The sequence below is a fragment of the Maniola jurtina genome, chromosome 14, assembly GCF_905333055.1.
Source record: "Maniola jurtina chromosome 14, ilManJurt1.1, whole genome shotgun sequence".
Classification (NCBI taxonomy): domain Eukaryota; kingdom Metazoa; phylum Arthropoda; class Insecta; order Lepidoptera; family Nymphalidae; genus Maniola; species Maniola jurtina.
In genome coordinates, this window is record NC_060042.1 from 5939859 (window position 1) to 5958073 (window position 18215).

An 18215-nucleotide genomic window follows, 5' to 3' on the forward strand; every position below is an offset into this window, starting at 1 on the left:
CTGTTTTATAAACAAACAAGAGTTTGATGGTTTTATTCCAAAGCTTATGCAAATAAAGATAAACAAACGTTCTTTTGTTATTTATAATAATATAAAAGATAATTTTTATTGCGTCACATTTTTCATTTTTTGCCGAAAACACACGTTTTATTTTAGCACTCTGGAGTATACCACTCAACGAACAGCTCCAGCAATTTTGTGATTAACATTGAGTAAACACGGCGGGAGTGGAGAGAAACAAAAATAACGCAACTAGACCGCTCTCATACGGCGTTCAGTTTCGACACATATTCGCTTTACATATCCAGTGGGATCACATTATTAAAACTATTTTTGTGTACGCGGATGCCGTTGATATAAAAAGTCCGAGGCACATTTAGAAAAGTAACTCGCGTAGCTGCAGTAGGTATCTCTGTTTTGTCTATCTGTTGAATTGTAAGAAGATACAAGCTTTATCAAACTTGTGATGTGGATCTGTGTGAAAATAAGTGGCATTGGTTTTCGTTGTAATAGAAGTGACTTTTCGCAAAAAATTCTTGAGGGAAATAAGTGGTAATTGTCAATATCAGCATTTATTTGGGATTGTTATAATTGATGTGTCTTCTTTCTTGATTTCTTGGGTATTTTAGACCGATGGCAGATGCAGAATAAAATCTGCAGCGTGTTTTTAACGATTTTTCGCGTAGCGAGTGCGCGCTGTTTTGGTGCGGTCGACGCGTAATTAGTGTAGGGCTTCCGGCTTTGCTGTCAAAAATGTTCAACCACACCACTACCGCATTCAAAGATACAAGTGGCGCCACCGGCTACAGAGATTCGAGACTAACGAAGCGTGAGTAATATTTTCTCGTGTGTAAAAACTTATTTTTAGGGTTACGTACCCGATGGGTGCCAACGACCCTGTTACTAAGCCTCCGCTGTTTGACCGTCCGTCTGTCTGTCCATCCGTCTATTTATCAGTGGGCCGTATCTCATGAACCGTAATAGGTAGAGAGTTGATCACAGACATGTATTTCTATTGCAGCTGTAACAACAAATAATTAAAATTTCAAAATGGCCGCTATGAAAATTAAAAAAAAATATTCTTGTACGATGGTACGGAATCCTTCATGAGCGAGTCAGACTCATACTTGACTGATTTTTATTTATATTCTCATGCTAGAGAGTTGTGAGGAGAAAAATATTTTCATGTGAATGAAAAGAAAATTACTCCATCCGTGGAAAATTAATAAAGATGAACTTATTTTCAGTGCTCATTCAGGGAAATTTGTTCGTTTGTATAAATTCTAGTTTAAGTACACTTTTTCGGTGAGATTTTGTTTGTAAACCTGATATTTCTTAAGTTACTTTCAATTTATAGTCGGTCTGTACTTACCATTGGACATATTTATGAAGACGACAGAAATAGCACAGTACCTACTATCACTCACGGCACACTGCGGGAGAGATGAACCGAAGCAAAATCGACGCGTGTTTTCTAAAATGTTACAAACTAATCTAAATTTATCTCCAATGTATGTAATGTTCCATATTTGAAAAACAGAACCAACATAACAAAACAAATGCGCTCCTTTTTCGTTTTGATTCACATATAAGATTTTTACGTTACGTAGTACAGAAGTTTACTTTGTAACAGTTTTTAGAAAAGACACGTAGTTAGTTTTGAATTTGTCGCAATTTGCCTTGCGCCTTTAATAAAATTCCTTAGTTTCCTTCCTTAGTTAGGTACCTGTATTATTAACCCCCGACCCAAAAAGAGGGGTGTTATTAGTTTGACGCGTGTATCTGTGTATTTGCCTGTGGCATCGTAGCTCCTAAACTAATGAACCGATTTTAATTTAGTTTTTTTTTTTATTTGAAAGGCGGCTTGATCGAGAGTGTTTTTAGTATAATCCAAGAAAATCGGTTCAGCGGTTTGTAAGTTATCAGCTCTTTTCTAGTTACTGTAACGTTCACTTGTCGGGGGTGTTATAAATTTTTAATTTACACTTGTGTTAATGATAGAGGACTTACTCATCCTCAATCTATAGAAGTCCAATTCAGAACTTTAATGTAAAAACTTCCGCACGTTTTGTACCACCTGCATTTAGCGGCTCCCGGCGAATCGTTTGATGTCGTCTGTCTGTGGTCAGCAATGCTGCGCTTCCCGGCGCGAGGTTCCCATTCAAGCTCTTTTCAAGTACTTGGCCAACAAATTATCGTCATGTCTCCACACATTCTTCCATATGACTGAAACTTACGATTATACAAAAATATATTTTAAATCAAAAATGTTAAGGTATACGGAATCTTGATATGTACCTCAGATAAATACAGAGAAGAATAAGAAATCTCGGATGCTACACATAACTTACGTTGTAGATTTCTAAAAATGCCTGTAGATATTTGCCTTGTCTTCTTTGCCCAGTCCCCTTCATATATTAAATTCCACGGACCGCATCGTTTTCATGTCGTTTAGAGTAGGTACCGTTTCGCATTTTCTGCAGTATCAGTTATCAATTCTTTTGTTCAAATATGCACATACTTCTTTACTTTAGTTTCTATTTTACTTCATTCAGTCTCACCTCGGTGATGTGGTAGTAGTTAACAATGGTGTCTAAAATTTGGAAGTGGTTTGTTTTATTAAGGCCATTCCCCTAATGGGATTCTGCACATCGTCGTACTGGAGCGCTCAATGATTTGGCGGTAAAGACTTGCCAATAGGGTCGTTACTAACCATGGCTGAATCTTCCTACCCGGCTAGATCTGCGCAAATAATGTAGAAACTATAAATTTCTAAATTCACCCAGCCAGGAATCAGAACCCAATGTCCAAACTTGCTACTTATAGGATCAGAGTGCAAAGTGGTTCTGTTTAATGGAGTGGTTTGGAGTTCCTAGATTCAGCAATTTTAGCTATTCTTTATTTTATCAGCTATTTCTATCATTGATTGCGTGTTTACCCAGTCAATGATTTATACAATGAGTCTATAACGCAACAATCCAAACTAATATTATAAATGCGAAAGTGTGTCTGTCTGTCTGTCTTTCTGTCTGTCTGTCTGTCTGCCTACTACCTTTTCACGGCCCAACAGTTTAACCGATTCTGACGAAATTTGGTACAGGGTTAGCTTCTATCCCGGGGATGGACATAGGCTATTTTTTTCCCGGTTGGTACCTACGAGTAGGTAGCTTACGTCCCTGTTATTTACATAGGTAACTTTTTATCCCGGAAAATCTAACAGTTCCCACGGGATCTTTAAAAACCTAAATCCACGCGGGTGAAGTCACGGGCATCCTCTAGTATTTTAATAAGGTTCTATTTAATAAGGGGCCTACCTTCATAGATAAAATAAAGTAAAGAAATAAAAGTGGTGAAGCTTTCACACGCGACTTTTTACGTCATAATTACGTGCTCACTCCGGACTATTTGCCTCAGGTTCTTTGGCTTACAAAGTTTTTCTCATAATATTTTCATGGTTTCACATCTCGTTAGTGACGAAACTTTTGTCTGCGTAATAAAATATGACACAGATATATTTGTTTAGTTTGATGACGAAATAAAATTGTTTCGTGTTTTGTTTTGGAGTCATTGTGAAAAAAATCTTTTCTAAAACTGAATGACTGAAAACATTTTATAAAAAAATAAACTAAAAAATATGTGAGCTTGTTTGAAGAATGGAAAATGTTTGGTCGAAAATGAAATGTATGTAATATTTTTATATGGAATTGAAGTTATCATTTAAAGTAGATACAATTTTATATAGAAAAACTATCCATGCCAATTAAAATTTGCGTCATGCATTGAACGATGATTCACTTGAACGGTGCATGCGGCGTAGGTAAATATTTTCGTGGCGAATTCGGATCTATTCCTGCGTCAATACCACCAGTGAGTTTACAAATACAGTAACATGTTGTATCATTTAAGACTAACTACACGGGTCTGCCCGCGAAATTCAAATTTAATTTGGTTTTTCGCGGTTAGACCCGTTTAATGCACCTTAATACCACAGTCAAGACGTTTTCGTTGACGTTTTGTGCTTTGGCACAAGCATTTTTGATGGACACGACACTATTTTCGCTAGTGTGGAAGCGGATTAATGATCTCTTTATTTTTTGGAATAACTTATAAATTGTAATCTCATTTGGCAAGGGGTAATCCTTTATTAAGGGGCTTCAATTACCTTTATACATGGCATAATATTGTATATCAAATCTTTAAAAAGAGCAACCGCCGAGTTTCTTACCGGTTCTCAGTAGGAAAGGCATTCCGAATCAGTGGTAGATGCTCTTGACGATTCATAAGTACTTGTAAAAGTCTAATTGAATAAAAACATTTTGAATTTAAATTTGAATTAATGACACGCAAACCAGCCAAGTTACTGAATACCTTGTCATTAGAATGTAATATATCTAATGGATGCGTATCAACTGAAGGATTTAATCTCTTAATCCTCCTTGATTGAGACGAACCCTGGTAATCGAGGATAAGGTGTCAAACACACACAAGGCGCGATATCTGAGTATCGCAATGGTTACCTACTGCACGATGTCACTGAACGCGCTTGTATGGATGTGAATAATATGAACTTTAAAACCCTAGGCTCAGTATAAGATTTTACACCTCACCAACGTTGATAGAATTAGAGCGTCAAAACACTTCAGCGTTAAAGTAAAAAGGACTTTGATTGTCTTGTTTTACTGGCGCTTCAAGCGACCACGTTGCTGAATTAAAATCCATGGTATTGAATTTTTAACTTTAAATCAAGATGCTTTAGGTCTATTTTACTCTGATGCTATTGTGTTTTGATTCTCGAATTCTATCAACGTTGGTGAGATGTAAAGCCTATGGTTTAAGGAAATACCTCGTCTACTTCCTATTTCTATGGTAAAGCCTCATACCATCCATAATGCGTGACGTCGAGGCTCAACGCTGCAACGCGTGCTTTTTAGATGAACCTTGTATTTTAGTTTAGGGGCCCTTTTTCTTATTTTTTGCCGTCACGTGTTCAGTTTGTTTCAGCCTTAAATTCAATATGCGTTAAATGACTGCCATCTCTATAGCAACGCGTTCAGTGATTCGTATCGGTAACAAAGCTTCGCGTACGACAAATGGAAATAAGATAATTAACTCAATCGATCTTTCTCCAATCTTAACTAGGGAATTACATTTAGCTATTACAGATAGATAAATATTTTTAACCCCCAAACCAAAAAGAGGGGTGTTATAAGTTTGACGTGTGTATTTGTGTATCTGTCTGTGGCATCGTAGATCCTAAACGAATGGACCGATTTTAATTTAGTTTTTTTTTGTTTGAAACTTTTTATCCCGGAAAATCAAACAGTTCCCACGGGATCTTTAAAAACCTAAATTCACGCGGACGAGGTCGCGGGCATCTTCTAGTTAGTTAATAACACTAAAAATCTCATTATGGAAATATATGCCCTATTCAAAGTATCACTGCTAAATCACCATACAAATCGTTAATTCTTACTTAAAGAAAATAAAAACAACACCATGTTATATCAAAACAAGTTGCGACGTATAATTATTTTTAAAAATTAATCTTCTTCTTATGTTTCTTTATATGATATTTTGCTATGTACGAAAACGTAAAAAAACTTTACATCGCTACATAATCCCAGAAGCATGGTTCCAAATGTTTGAAACTTTTTTACTGCATAATATTTTATCTTACCTTTATGTTTACTAGGTAGGAAATTTAAATAAGCGTCATTGTATGAAGACGGAAATAACCTATCCGGCTTCGCTTAATTCACAATATCGTAGCCCAGGACCATTTTCTCTTTATTCTTTGTGTTTATACATTCTCTAGCATAATGTAAAATTATTCTTTTGTATATAGTAAAAGTTTGTTAAATATAACAGAACTAGCTGGTGTTCGCGACATTGTCCGCGTGTATTTAGGTTTTTGAAAATTCCATGGAAATTCCTTGATTTTCCGGTATAAAAAGTAGCCTAGATCTTTAACTATACCCATGCAAAAAAATTAGGTCGAGTCATTATTACTCCGTTGCAATGTGATTGAACGATAAGCCAACGAGCAACCAACAAACAAACATAGACGCATTTTTATAATATGGGATATATAGAGTAGGTACTAAATAGATAAAGTACACATACAAAAATATTTCACGAAAAAGCAAAACAAAAATAAGGACTTTCCTAACTAAAAATTAAATGCCATAACTTTGTTTTTAAACGGTTTTTCCTTAATACTGATTTCGTCTTTGGAGATTTGACAAATGAGAAAACATAATGTTGTTATCAATTAAAAAGTTTAATATTTTGTTAAGAAAAGTCTAAGAAAAGTACTTCTACGTATCTATACATATTATCATGAAGTCTCTACTACTACGTTATGAAATCTCTACATTTCTCTGAAATAGAAAGACTTTTTAAAACTTTCACAATTGCATTTGAATCGTCACTGTATTTTATCATTGCACGCTGGTTTGACATGCCCTTACTATATTCAGAAAAACAGTTTTAAATAAAAGTTTTTATAATAATGTTAAACATGGGCATAAACGCAGATTTCCTATAAAAGTATCAGAGTCACAGTTAAAGTCTTTGTTATTAAAAGAGAAAACGTAATAATAAAATATTTAAACCAGACAGTGTACAGCATCTGCATTTAAATAATATTGCACGATGAACTTTTACTGAGATTTTCTCCATGGGTGCGGGCGCCAGAAAATTATCAGCGGAGCGAGAAATTAAAGTAGCCGTGAACGGCATAAAATTAACTAAGTCCTACCAACTTCGCGTGTTAATGTCTTTGGCATCGCTTACTTACCGACATTTTGCAGCGAGAACCGATGCAGTCATGCGTTTCGGAAACGAGCGATTTGCCACTGCCCTGGGAAATGGGCTTCAATAAAACGTGTTTTGTCCCAGGTCAGACATTCGGAGAACTCACTATTAAAACCGCGGTGGAAAACCTTTTCAGACAGGCGTGGTAACTACCTACGCTACAGGGTGTGCAGTGCAAACGGGCGCAGGATTTTAGGAAGCGACGAGCGCTACTGCTCGCCTCGCTTGCAAAGAGCACGTTATGTCCAACCTGCATTTGTACCCGAATATGCGCCATTTGCACCCATATTTCCGATAACTATTTTGAAAATATAACTGTAAATATCTTATTTTGATCGCGCGCCTCTAGATGGCAGCAGGGTATTGAATGCGCTACCAGGAACACTTCTCCTGCATACTGCCCGTGTCCAGGTGATTCCCACCCTGCTTCTACTCTGGTGTTTCTCGTTTAGTAGCTCAGGATACCACAGTGGCGTGACCGGTGGCGCCACCATAGTGTTTTGTGAATATTGACCCAAGCGTCAGTAAACTTATTGTAAAACAGTATTATTAGTGCATGAGCATAAGATACATACGCGTCATATTATCTTCTTACTGTACATATACATATAGTCACGCACTGTTAGCATTGATTGTATTTACTCGTAATCTATTTGTAAACCGTAATTGCTCAGCTTTTTATGTAAAAGCTTTTTTTTCAATATAAAAGAGGTCATATGTATGAAATATGTATACTCAATACAGTTGCGGTAGAAGTATTGTAAAAGTTATGAAGTAATAGTGCGACCGAGTTGGAAATATTACTCGAGTAGGGAGGCTTAAACTTGCTAAGCTATAAGACTAGTCCTGTGTTTTAATCATTATTCATCATGTTATCAATATTTCGTGTTATCAATACTTCCTAGCTACTTAATTATTGAAAGCGTGACGGGTGACATATTGGAAAGTGTTCTGTCGTATACACTCCATACATGGAGAGAATTAAAAATCAGCGCTAGGTATTGTTCTGATAACGAGGTTAACTTATGACCGTAATATTATGAGGAAGAGATGTACTAAGTTTTTTTGAAAACGTGTTGAACGTGATATGAACACGCAGCAAACACACGTTGAACACGCATTGAACACACGTTGAACAAGCGTTGAACAGGAGTTGAACATGCACCACGCGTTCGCGTGCACGCGCAATTCAGAAATCGAAGCAGTACTTTTTTCACTGACCGCTTTCAAAAAATATTCTGTATACAGTTATACAGTTATTTCATTGTTGCTAAGAAATGGCATTGCCGACTACAATTCTTGTGCTAGGTTATTATTTTCACTATTGTTGCATGTCCTGGATTCCTAAAACTTATGGTGTTGCTACATTTGAAGGATGGTAGCTTGGTACTCCTATTGTTCTTGTTGCGGTTTGGTTAAGCTTTGCAAGGGAACTTTATATCATCTCGTGCAGCTCGTATGTATTGCAATTGCAAGAAAATTGCATTGTAAATGACGTTGATGAAAATCTTTCATAGGGTTTGGGCAACAAAATAATATAAGTCTGACATAGAATCCAATGTACGAAGTATCTAGTCGAAAACTTTGATTTATCGGTGCAGACATTATCACTCGACATCAAAGACAGGGTTATGTTTTTCACGCCTATTTTGCTACGTACTCTTAGGTAGGTATGTGTCGGATTTTTACCCTAAAAGCATTTCAAGGGCTGGATAAATTTTAATCAATGAGGTAAGGATCGATTCATTTAAACTGTGCAATGGTCATATGGGGCTTTTGTGTTTATAAAGATCCAAATAAGTTGATCTTCTTCGTATGAAAATATACTGATAGGAGACTATATGGGTTGAGATGAGCTAGTCTTAGAAGTATAGAAAAGCACGCCTTTTCAATGACGTAATAATAAGTATATCGCTGTATATCCACGTGCAAACGTTCCACGTGGAAATCGTCGTAATATACCTACTAATATGCTTCCGGCCGAGAGACAAGTGGCGGTACTCTGTCATACTTCAGGCACGATGGTTGACATAAGAGTGGATGCAGTCGCGTTTATTACAAAACTACCCACCAATTCATAGTACAATACAAAGATCCAACAATAATGCTTATAATACCGAGACTACAATGTATTTTTTGCTTAACTCTAAAGTTCTTCAGTCGAAAACATTTAGATACAAATGCTTTGAATTGTTAGGTGTCCGAAACATAAACCTCAATTTAAATGAATGGTTTTGTTTTGCGTTGCGAAGTTTTGTTTCGTCCACTCTACTCCACTCAACACGATAATCACACTTTACCTTATGAGCTTTATTTTACTTTTCAGGGTTCCGTAACCGAGGGTAGTCAGCAGGACCTCATTACTAACCCTCTGCTGTCCGTCCGTCTGATTGTCATGGTGTTGTATCTCATGAACCTTAATAGGCAGAAAGTTGAAATTTTCACAGAGTGTGTATTTCTATTGCTACTATAACAACAAATAAAAAAACCAAGATTCAAATCCACCTCATGAAAGATCTAAATGATGGTTAAAAATTGTGTTTAAGTCCACTTAGAAAATTAAAAGGCTATAAGCAAATAAATACACGAACACTGATTGCGACTTAGTTTTATGCTGTTCAGAATTGAAATAGGTACGAATGAATACTAGATTTTTTAGTTCGTTCTTTGAGAATAATATTTCGAGCGAGAATATAGGACATCAGGAACCAAAGTAGACCAAAACCATTACTTGGGGATAAAACATTTTCTCCCCTTTCAATGCTCCACGCCAAAACTCTGCGACCATTTTCGTAGCTATTCCGCTTTGCCATACCATTATTGGACACTATCTAATGAACACAAATGACTTGGAAGCTTCGGGGCTAAAATGATTTTCGCCCACACTAGGTATTTGACGATAACTGAAATAGTTATGATATTGAATAGCTTCCTGGAATATTCGGGATGGAATATAAAATTTATTATTTTCACAAGCCCTTTGTGTTGAAAGTAATTGGTATTTATGTAACAAGTTTATCCGCCCCGGCTTTGCTCGGTAAAATTTCTGTGTTTTGTTTCTCAAATTTCTAGACATGCACCGCCCGCCCTCCCACTGATAAACATGCAGGAAAAGCCAGCCACCCTGCACCATACACAAATCATGCTGCATGTTGCACCGTACAGATTTGTTTGGTTTAGCGGATAATAGCAAATTAAGCTTTTGGTTCCTTGTATAAAGTAATTTCATATTATTATATTTTGAACATTCGTTAATATAATATTAGCTACATTAGTGTTTTAATATTTAAACTATCGCGAGTGATTTCCATTAATACGTACATTAGAGTACGTTTTAAATTAATACAACACACGAGTAGGTAGGTATGTAATTTCATATAATATTTCTTACATTTGAACGATGTCACAGGTACATTATTACATTTATTACACGAATAATCTCTATAAATTGATAATAAAAGCAGCATATTGGATGAAACGAATATTGGATTGGAAAATGCTTCAGTAATTTACTGATCTATAGCATTGCGAATATTTCACGTGGAATATAATACGTGCCAATACAGAAACCAATGATTTGTGAAATAATTCAAATAATCTTTCGTTTCGCATACAAAATCGTGAATATGATTTACACAGTTATTGGGTATCTTCTAAAAAATGGGTGTGAACGCGATGTATTGACATACCTATTTCACAATCTACAGATAAAAATTGTAGAGCGCTTGAATTTACCAATCCAAGCAAAACCAGTGCGACAACAACTTCTCTCGGTATTTTTGAACTTTTGCGTCAAAGTGAGCGAACTTTGTCGCACTTGTTGTGCTTGGGCTGTTGAAGATTACACAATTTTGAAATTAATTGGAAATTTCAATTTTGGTCGTGACGTCAGCGGCCTAGTAGGTATGTGGTAGGGTGATAGCGTATTCAGTGGCAAAATTATCCAAGTCTGATTTTGGAGGTTCGAGTTTACTATTGAGTCCGTCCTTCAGTTAATACATTAAGCCCTTGCTTTGGGTTATCGTCGCTATAACACGATATCACATCGAGTAGAAATAGTACCTATACAAATTAGGTTACAGAGTTGTATGCGGAAGGATCTCGATTCTAAGATGACTATCGTAGAAAACCTTAATCTATGAACATAACTCCCCATTATTATAATATACACCGAAACGGCTGTGGTTAAACAGCCGTTTCGGTTTTAAAAAAAATATTACTCATTTTAAATATTATGTGATGACTATAAATATCAAATCTAAATGAGTTTTTGAGAAATAACCTTTCCTGATAATAATTTGACTATGATAACTAATTTATTTAGGTTTGCTTAAAATAAAATAATTTAAAATTACAATTTTTGTGGTTAGGTAAATCAAACAAAATATTGACTGCCGAATTTCAGATCCCGAATAAATATTGTGATCGTTGAAAGTTACTACTCATACCTCACATTTCAGTTGTTATCAATCTCTCTTTATGTCTGTACAACACCATGATGCCATGAAAACGAATTTAGCAGACTTTTGCTCCATCTTTGGCTGATTTTATAAACGTCTCTGTCATAGTGGTGAGCATCGTGACGTACTTCCAAGCAATAAAGCGTTTCAGTACGATGTTACGTTAAAACTGATTAGGAGCATGGGTTCATTTAAAACTGACAAACGCTTCAAAATTTTCCCTTCTTCCATCTGAAATAACATTGGCACTCACCACTATAGATCGCAATCAAGGGTTAACTTATCAACTATACAAAAATTATAGACAATATTTTCAGTATAATTGCAGTTATTGAAGAAAACAAATAGTTACACAAGATAATATTACTTTTGAAAGCTCGAATGAAAAACGATGAAGAATTGTCTTGAAAAAATAAATAACTAGCTAGATTTTGTCATGACGTCAACCTTGGCTCAAACTAAATTTCAACAGCCGAATCCCGGATCCCGGGTAAATGTGGTCGTTCAAACAAAAAGTCCTAGAACTACTTATTCCTCACATTTCATTTGATATCAATCACGGCCGGCCTAGCTTCGGTTCGGGTGTTCTCGGCAAAGCTCGGGTCGTCGCTCCGTAGCGTACACTTCAGTGTTCCTAACAAGCTTCGGTCTACGCACGTGTCCGGGCTCTACGCCGTAGCGGTGCGCTACGTCCGTACAAGTGGACAATTTAAGTGCGCCAACTAAAACTAGAAGCGAAGTGAAAATTTCTGTGAATAATGGTGAACTTAATTTGTTGAGGATTCCAGTTTGGTCGAGATTTTTGCTAGTTGTTATATGGTAAGTAACGAATGTTGAAGATGATATTAGTTTTTTCTTAAGTATTTTTCAGTTTTTTATTTGTGCCTAGATTAATTATTTATTTATTTTATAAAAATAATAGCTGATACACGCGAATTCATCCGCATGGATTAAGGTTTTTAACATCTCGTGGCAACTCTTTGATTTTCCAGGATAAAAAAAATTGCCTATCTTTAACTACTACATCCATGCAAAAAATCACGTCGATTCTGTACTCCGTTGCGGCATGATTGAATGGCAAACCAACAAACAAACCCACTTTCCCAATTATAATAGATATGGTGACAGGTATTGGGTGTTTAGAAAACGCATTTAAAGGTTTAAAAGATCAGAAATTATTTTATGTAATATCTGTAATATTTGGCATAAAATTTTGTTCCAAAATACTACCTATACCTAACTAGTTTTTTGCGCGTTTTTGTCCGAGTACATTTAAGATTTATGATCCCATTGGAACTTTTCAAAAGTCTACGTTACAGTCTATCAGCTTGGCTGCTATCAGACCTGCTAGCAAGTGATGATGCAGCCTAAGATGTTTCAAGGAGTGGCTAAATGCCTCAAATTTCTAGATTCATCGCATCAGAGCATCTTGAAGTTCTACGTCCTTCGTTTAAGACTAGAATTTTTTAATTTATGTATTCATTCATCTAGGAATAACTTAACCCTAACACATAATTTATACAATGAAAAAAACGTGAACAAGTGACATCTCATCTCTACTGGAGAGATTTCTTACAGCAGCCCAAAAATGTGGCAATTTTTTTACACATAGCAACGTCAGTAATTAACAACAGGTGGCCATGTGCATAAAAATCCCTATTTTAGTTGAATACAATGTAATATCACAATATGAAAATTTCCTGATAACATAATATAGACGAAACGAAAGTCAACGCTCAGTGCGATACTAGATATTCGAGTATTTATTATAATTTTCGTCTAATAGTATATAAAATAAAGACTCAAACCTCCTTCGTATATTTGTTATAACTTCTAAACTTATAGTCGAATACAGTACGGTTTTCATAGTCATAGAGCATTTCACTAAGAAAGTTTATGTAATATTTGTATATGAACATTCACATTTGGTATTACATTTGGTATTACAATAGGTAAGCCCATACGTGCAAACTGCAAAACCGGGTAGACTACTAATGCAGAATAAATGACTAATACTTTGTGGTTTCATTTGAATGGTTTTTGGATTAGTAAAATTTTTGATGGATTCTTACTTTTAGGTCCACGGGCTTAGGTTCGAATCTTTCCAGTTGGATTTGCTGGTTTGCTAGCTTTATCGTTTTATTGCCTTAAATTTTAAAGGAGTCTACGGCAATTTGTGGGCTTTTTACATCATACTTAAATATACCTACCTCTATAGTAAATACAACTATGTAATAGGATCTTTGTTTAGTCGTAATTTTTTTCTTTAATTAATCTTGGATGAGTGTATCGCGGTGGACTAAAAATAAGAGTTTATAATTTAAATTACATTGTTAAATTCTAGTTATCATAGCTTAAAATTCTCTGTGAGGCACAAAGGAACGGTAAGACCAAATAGGGGCCTCCAAATTAGCTTGCCCAAAGTAGGTTGCCCATCTATTTACCCGCTTGGGTCAACGTTACTTATACAACTAAATTGACGCTGATGTAGCCAGGCCATTCAACTTTTAATATTATTTAGCCCTATAGACAACATACTAATACCTATTACAAAGAAATAAAATTTGTTACTTTATGAGTTTGTATATTGTGGTAATCTCCGGAACTAATGATCTCATTCTGAAAATTCTTTCATTGATAGAAAGACATTATCTCCAAGTGCTATCGTGAAAAAGCTAGTATCTAATACAAATAAAGTTTATTTGAAGTACTTATTATTAGCTCACAGGCTCTTTTAATTTTGATTTTCATAACAAGATTCTAAAATAAATGTCAATAACATGAATCGAAAATCAAAATACAAACTAGCGTTAGATATGAGCGTACATTAATTAATTAAATTAGGAATGTATTTGCGAAACTCGGCTAATGAGAACTGATATACACTATAATGATAATTTAAATCAAAACCATACGTTGTATCACATCACACTATGTTTGTTTAAAAAGTGGTGATAGCATAGTGGTTAAAACATCGGTCTTTGGGGGTCCATGCTCTAACATTTCGGAGTTAACTTTTCAGTGTTTTGACGGTAAAGAACAGCATCGTGAGGAAATCTGTATGCTTGAGAGTTCTTAAAGCTGTGTGAAGTCTACCAATCTGCACATGGCTAGCGTGGTGAACTATGGCCTAAGCCCTCCCCCCTCTGAAAGAAAACCTGAGGCTGGCAATGGGTTGAGATTATCTAGGATGGTATGAGAAAATCTTTTTAACCAAAAGAGATAAGCATAACCGTCTCAGGAGCTCTTTTCTCTGTCCTAATGTGAAAGACATTAGTATTTTATTAAAAATTAAGCCCTGATTCGCACGAGCGTTAAAACCCTGCGTTGCGCTGACAATACAAAGTGCGCGTTAAAAAAGCGTTGACGTGTGAACAGATACTTGGGAATGCATTTGTTCTATTTGAACGCTTTTTTAACGGACGTTAAAAAAGCTCTCGTGCGAATGAGGCCTTACGTGATTGTTCCATAAAAATTAATGAAAGTTATCATAATGAAAGATTATTTATTATATCGCCACAAGAAAATTTAATCATAGCAGTTTCTGAAATTCAATAATAATTTTCTCATTCAAGTTGTACGAATTAACTCATTGAATATATGAAATAGATCGAAACCTGCTTTCATCGTCGGACCAAATAGATTTAGATACAAAATGTTTCCATTTTCAAAATTTGAATGAACACTCTCGCCATTACATGTTGCATTTTTAAAAGCACATGCATTCAATGTAACAAAATATAGATGTTAATGTAATTGAAAACCGTACAAACTCGTTTCACTTTGTTCTCTGATGCTGGAATATTATAATTCTTAAAGCTCTCAAAACTCGAAGCACTTGGTTGGAATTCTAACCATTTCAATATACTGGTACCTACTAGGTACACCACTTTATCACACTATCACACTAGATGTGTATGTATGTTTGTGTGTATGTTTGTTACTCCTTCACGCAAAAACTACTGGACGGATTTGGTTGAAATTTGGAATGGAGATAGATAATATCCAGGATTAGCACATAGGCTACTTTTTATCCTAGAAAATCAAATAGTTCCCACGGGATTTCGAAAAACCTAAATCCACGCGAACGAAGTCGCGGGCATCATCTAGTGTCTAATAAATAATTATTATTTGAATAGCTAGTAAAATAGCCCTAATAGCTGTGATAGTAAGAAAATCAAATATTTACATTATGAAATTACTCGTGATTATATAATAATAGCCCTATATTTGCGTTTTAATTTTGTACGTTAATATCGTTTGTGTGGTTTTCATTGTTTTCACTTAATTAATGTATCTTTTAGACATTATTCATTTATTTTAAGAGCTTTATTGCGAATACAGATATCTACAAGGATGCTCTGGTCCTGTGTACTTATGTAGGAGTATTATTCTGAAATTAAGTACATATATGTAGTATCTGTTTACCACTCTTAGTATATTCAGATTCAGATTATTTTTCCATAATGAACTTAGTCATTAATTCTAAGGCACTCAAAAAGTACTTCTATCTTACGAACACTTAGTATACTTAAAGAGTGATTACCTAGGTGCTACATATTTATATTCACATCTATTTCACAATATCTATTATTATCAATGATCATTGGTTATGTCTTATCCTTAAGAAGTAACCAAAAATATATTATTTCCTTTTACTTATTTTAGTTCACTTAGTTTGATCTTAAATATTCTCTTTTTGTGGCCATTTACGTAATGCTGAAGTAAAAGCTGTTTAATACTCCGAGATAGCTTTTGTATTCCCATATTGGTTTTTGTAAAACGAATGCGCAATCAATTAAAGCCTTTGTCTAGAAACGAATTGGAGTTCCGTTTCTTTACCAATTTTCCAATTACAAACACAAACCTGGCCTGCATTTGAACAGGGTTAAAAATTCTCTTTATCCACATAGATTACTATCGTGGCTATAATTGTATGTCCATTAGTAGTTGTGCGGTGAAAAGCAATTAAACGTAAAAGGAATTTCAAAGTGAAGGATTTCATTATTGTGAACTACTAGAACTACATGAATCTAGTTTACATACAAATAAATAAAATAGAAGTTTCAGTTTGTAATGTCGACAAGTGTAAATTAAAAATTTATAACACAAGTGAAGGTTATAGTAACTAGAAAAGAACTGATAACTTTCAAACTGCTGAACCGATTTTCTTGGATTATAGCTGCTAAGAACACTCTCGATCAAGCTACCTTTCAAACAAAAAACTAAATTAAAATCGGTTCATTAGTTTAGGAGCTACGATGTCACAGACAGATACCTACACAGGTCAAACTTATAAAACCCCTTTTTTTGGTCGCGGTGGTTTTAAAAATTAAAAAGAAAAATAAACCGAGAATAAGTTTTTTGGCATACAAAACTACTCAGATCTTTATCTAAAAGAAATTTTATTTAAAACCTAAACCTAAAAACTAGATGAAAAATCTTGCATCAAAAATAAAACAAAGCAATAACTATGTATTAATAGCGTACTTTGGTATAAGAAAAGCACGCATTATCAACTTTAAATCAACTCGAATTGTCCAAAACGAGCGATTATTTTCCTTATCGAGTTTTGAGTCCGTCAATTTTGGCTGAGAGCCTAAAAAATGCGGGAAAGCCGAGCCAAATTGACAACCATACGAATTGATAGTTGGGATATGTTAAAAATATAAAATTGATCGTTGGAACGTAACGATAATAAAACGTTATATTTTGCGTCATTGCGTTATAAAATTGGATTTTCTTTTTATATCTAGAATTTTGATGATAGTTGAGGTAATGTGTCACTGTAGAGACTAAATTAGACACTTTGATTTTTTTCTTTTCTTTTGACAGACAGACAGACAGACAACAAAGTAATCCTTATAGGATTTGTTCGTTCGTTCCGTTTTTCCTTTTGAGGTACGGAACCCTAAAAATGATTAAGGTGCTGGGATAACAATCCGGTAGGTAAGTAAGTATCTGAAAGTATAGCATATGTTAGGTGAAAATCTCTCCCAGGGACCTTTATACAACAGTGGTCACCCATCTCGGGTGGTAGGTTTTTAAATAATAATATAAGTTCCGATACTTTTAATAAATTATTAGTATCGGTATGACTATAGTGTTGCTCGGCGTCTTTCTATTTGTTTGGTGTGTTATAACTGACAATAGTAGGTATATACTGTATAAATGCTATTACATACCGACAAAATTTGCTCGTTTAAAGTATAGGTGATATGGTGAGGTGATTAAAAAACAAAAGGCTACGCCAAATCATGGATTTGATGCGCTCGGAGCTAAAATCGTTGACATAAAGGCCTTTGATGTTCTAAAGGGCACAGTATTCAAATTTTCGCAGAGAACACATTCCATTTAATGAATTCCGATTGTCGAAATTTCAGTACGGACAAAAGAGCGGCTGAAAACTGAAATGGCTAAGCTGTAATAAAATGTAGCCGTTAGCAATCGTATTCATTGCGAGCAAGTTGACGACAAAACCTGGTCTAACATTGTTCTTTATGACCATTATTGAAATGCTGTGGGAATCAATAAGTGTAAAGGTAGGCGGCTTTTATTGTGCCTGCAAAATTACAGTGAAATATTGCAGTTGATATAACTGCATCTTATCGCAACTGCTGACCGAATGTGCAGTTCGCGTGCAGTTCGTACAGAACTGCATGCCGAATGCAAGCTGACTGCATATTGACTGCATGCAGATAATATACTTAGTGTGCGTATTTACGCTTACCTACGTTCTATCCTTCTCTCTGTCATAAATCTAATTGATGATCGGTGAGTATTAAACTCACCGAGCGTAGCTAAGTATCATTTTTGTAGAATGTCTACTGTAAGATAAAAAAAACACCATTTGTTCTATATTCTTCGACTTTTTTAGGATCGATTATTAATATTCGTTCGTTTGCAATAGCTTTATTTTTTAAAATAAATAATTATTAT

The 18215-nt window shown here is 35.0% G+C and overlaps 1 protein-coding gene across 2 annotated transcripts in view; it reads left to right on the plus strand.

Annotated features, from left to right (window-relative positions):
• The first annotated feature begins 274 nt into the window (after positions 1-274).
• The window catches only part of LOC123872179 (voltage-dependent calcium channel gamma-4 subunit), a 77112-nt gene continuing 59171 nt past the window's right edge, over positions 275-18215 (plus strand). The window contains exon 1 of one of the 2 annotated variants that reach the window (XM_045916354.1): positions 275-829. In XM_045916354.1, the coding sequence (XP_045772310.1) occupies positions 754-829 (76 nt within the window). In that variant the 5' untranslated portion in view covers positions 275-753. Of the gene's footprint in view, positions 830-11918; positions 12096-18215 lie in introns of those variants that run through there. The other variant, XM_045916355.1, reaches the window with a different exon arrangement.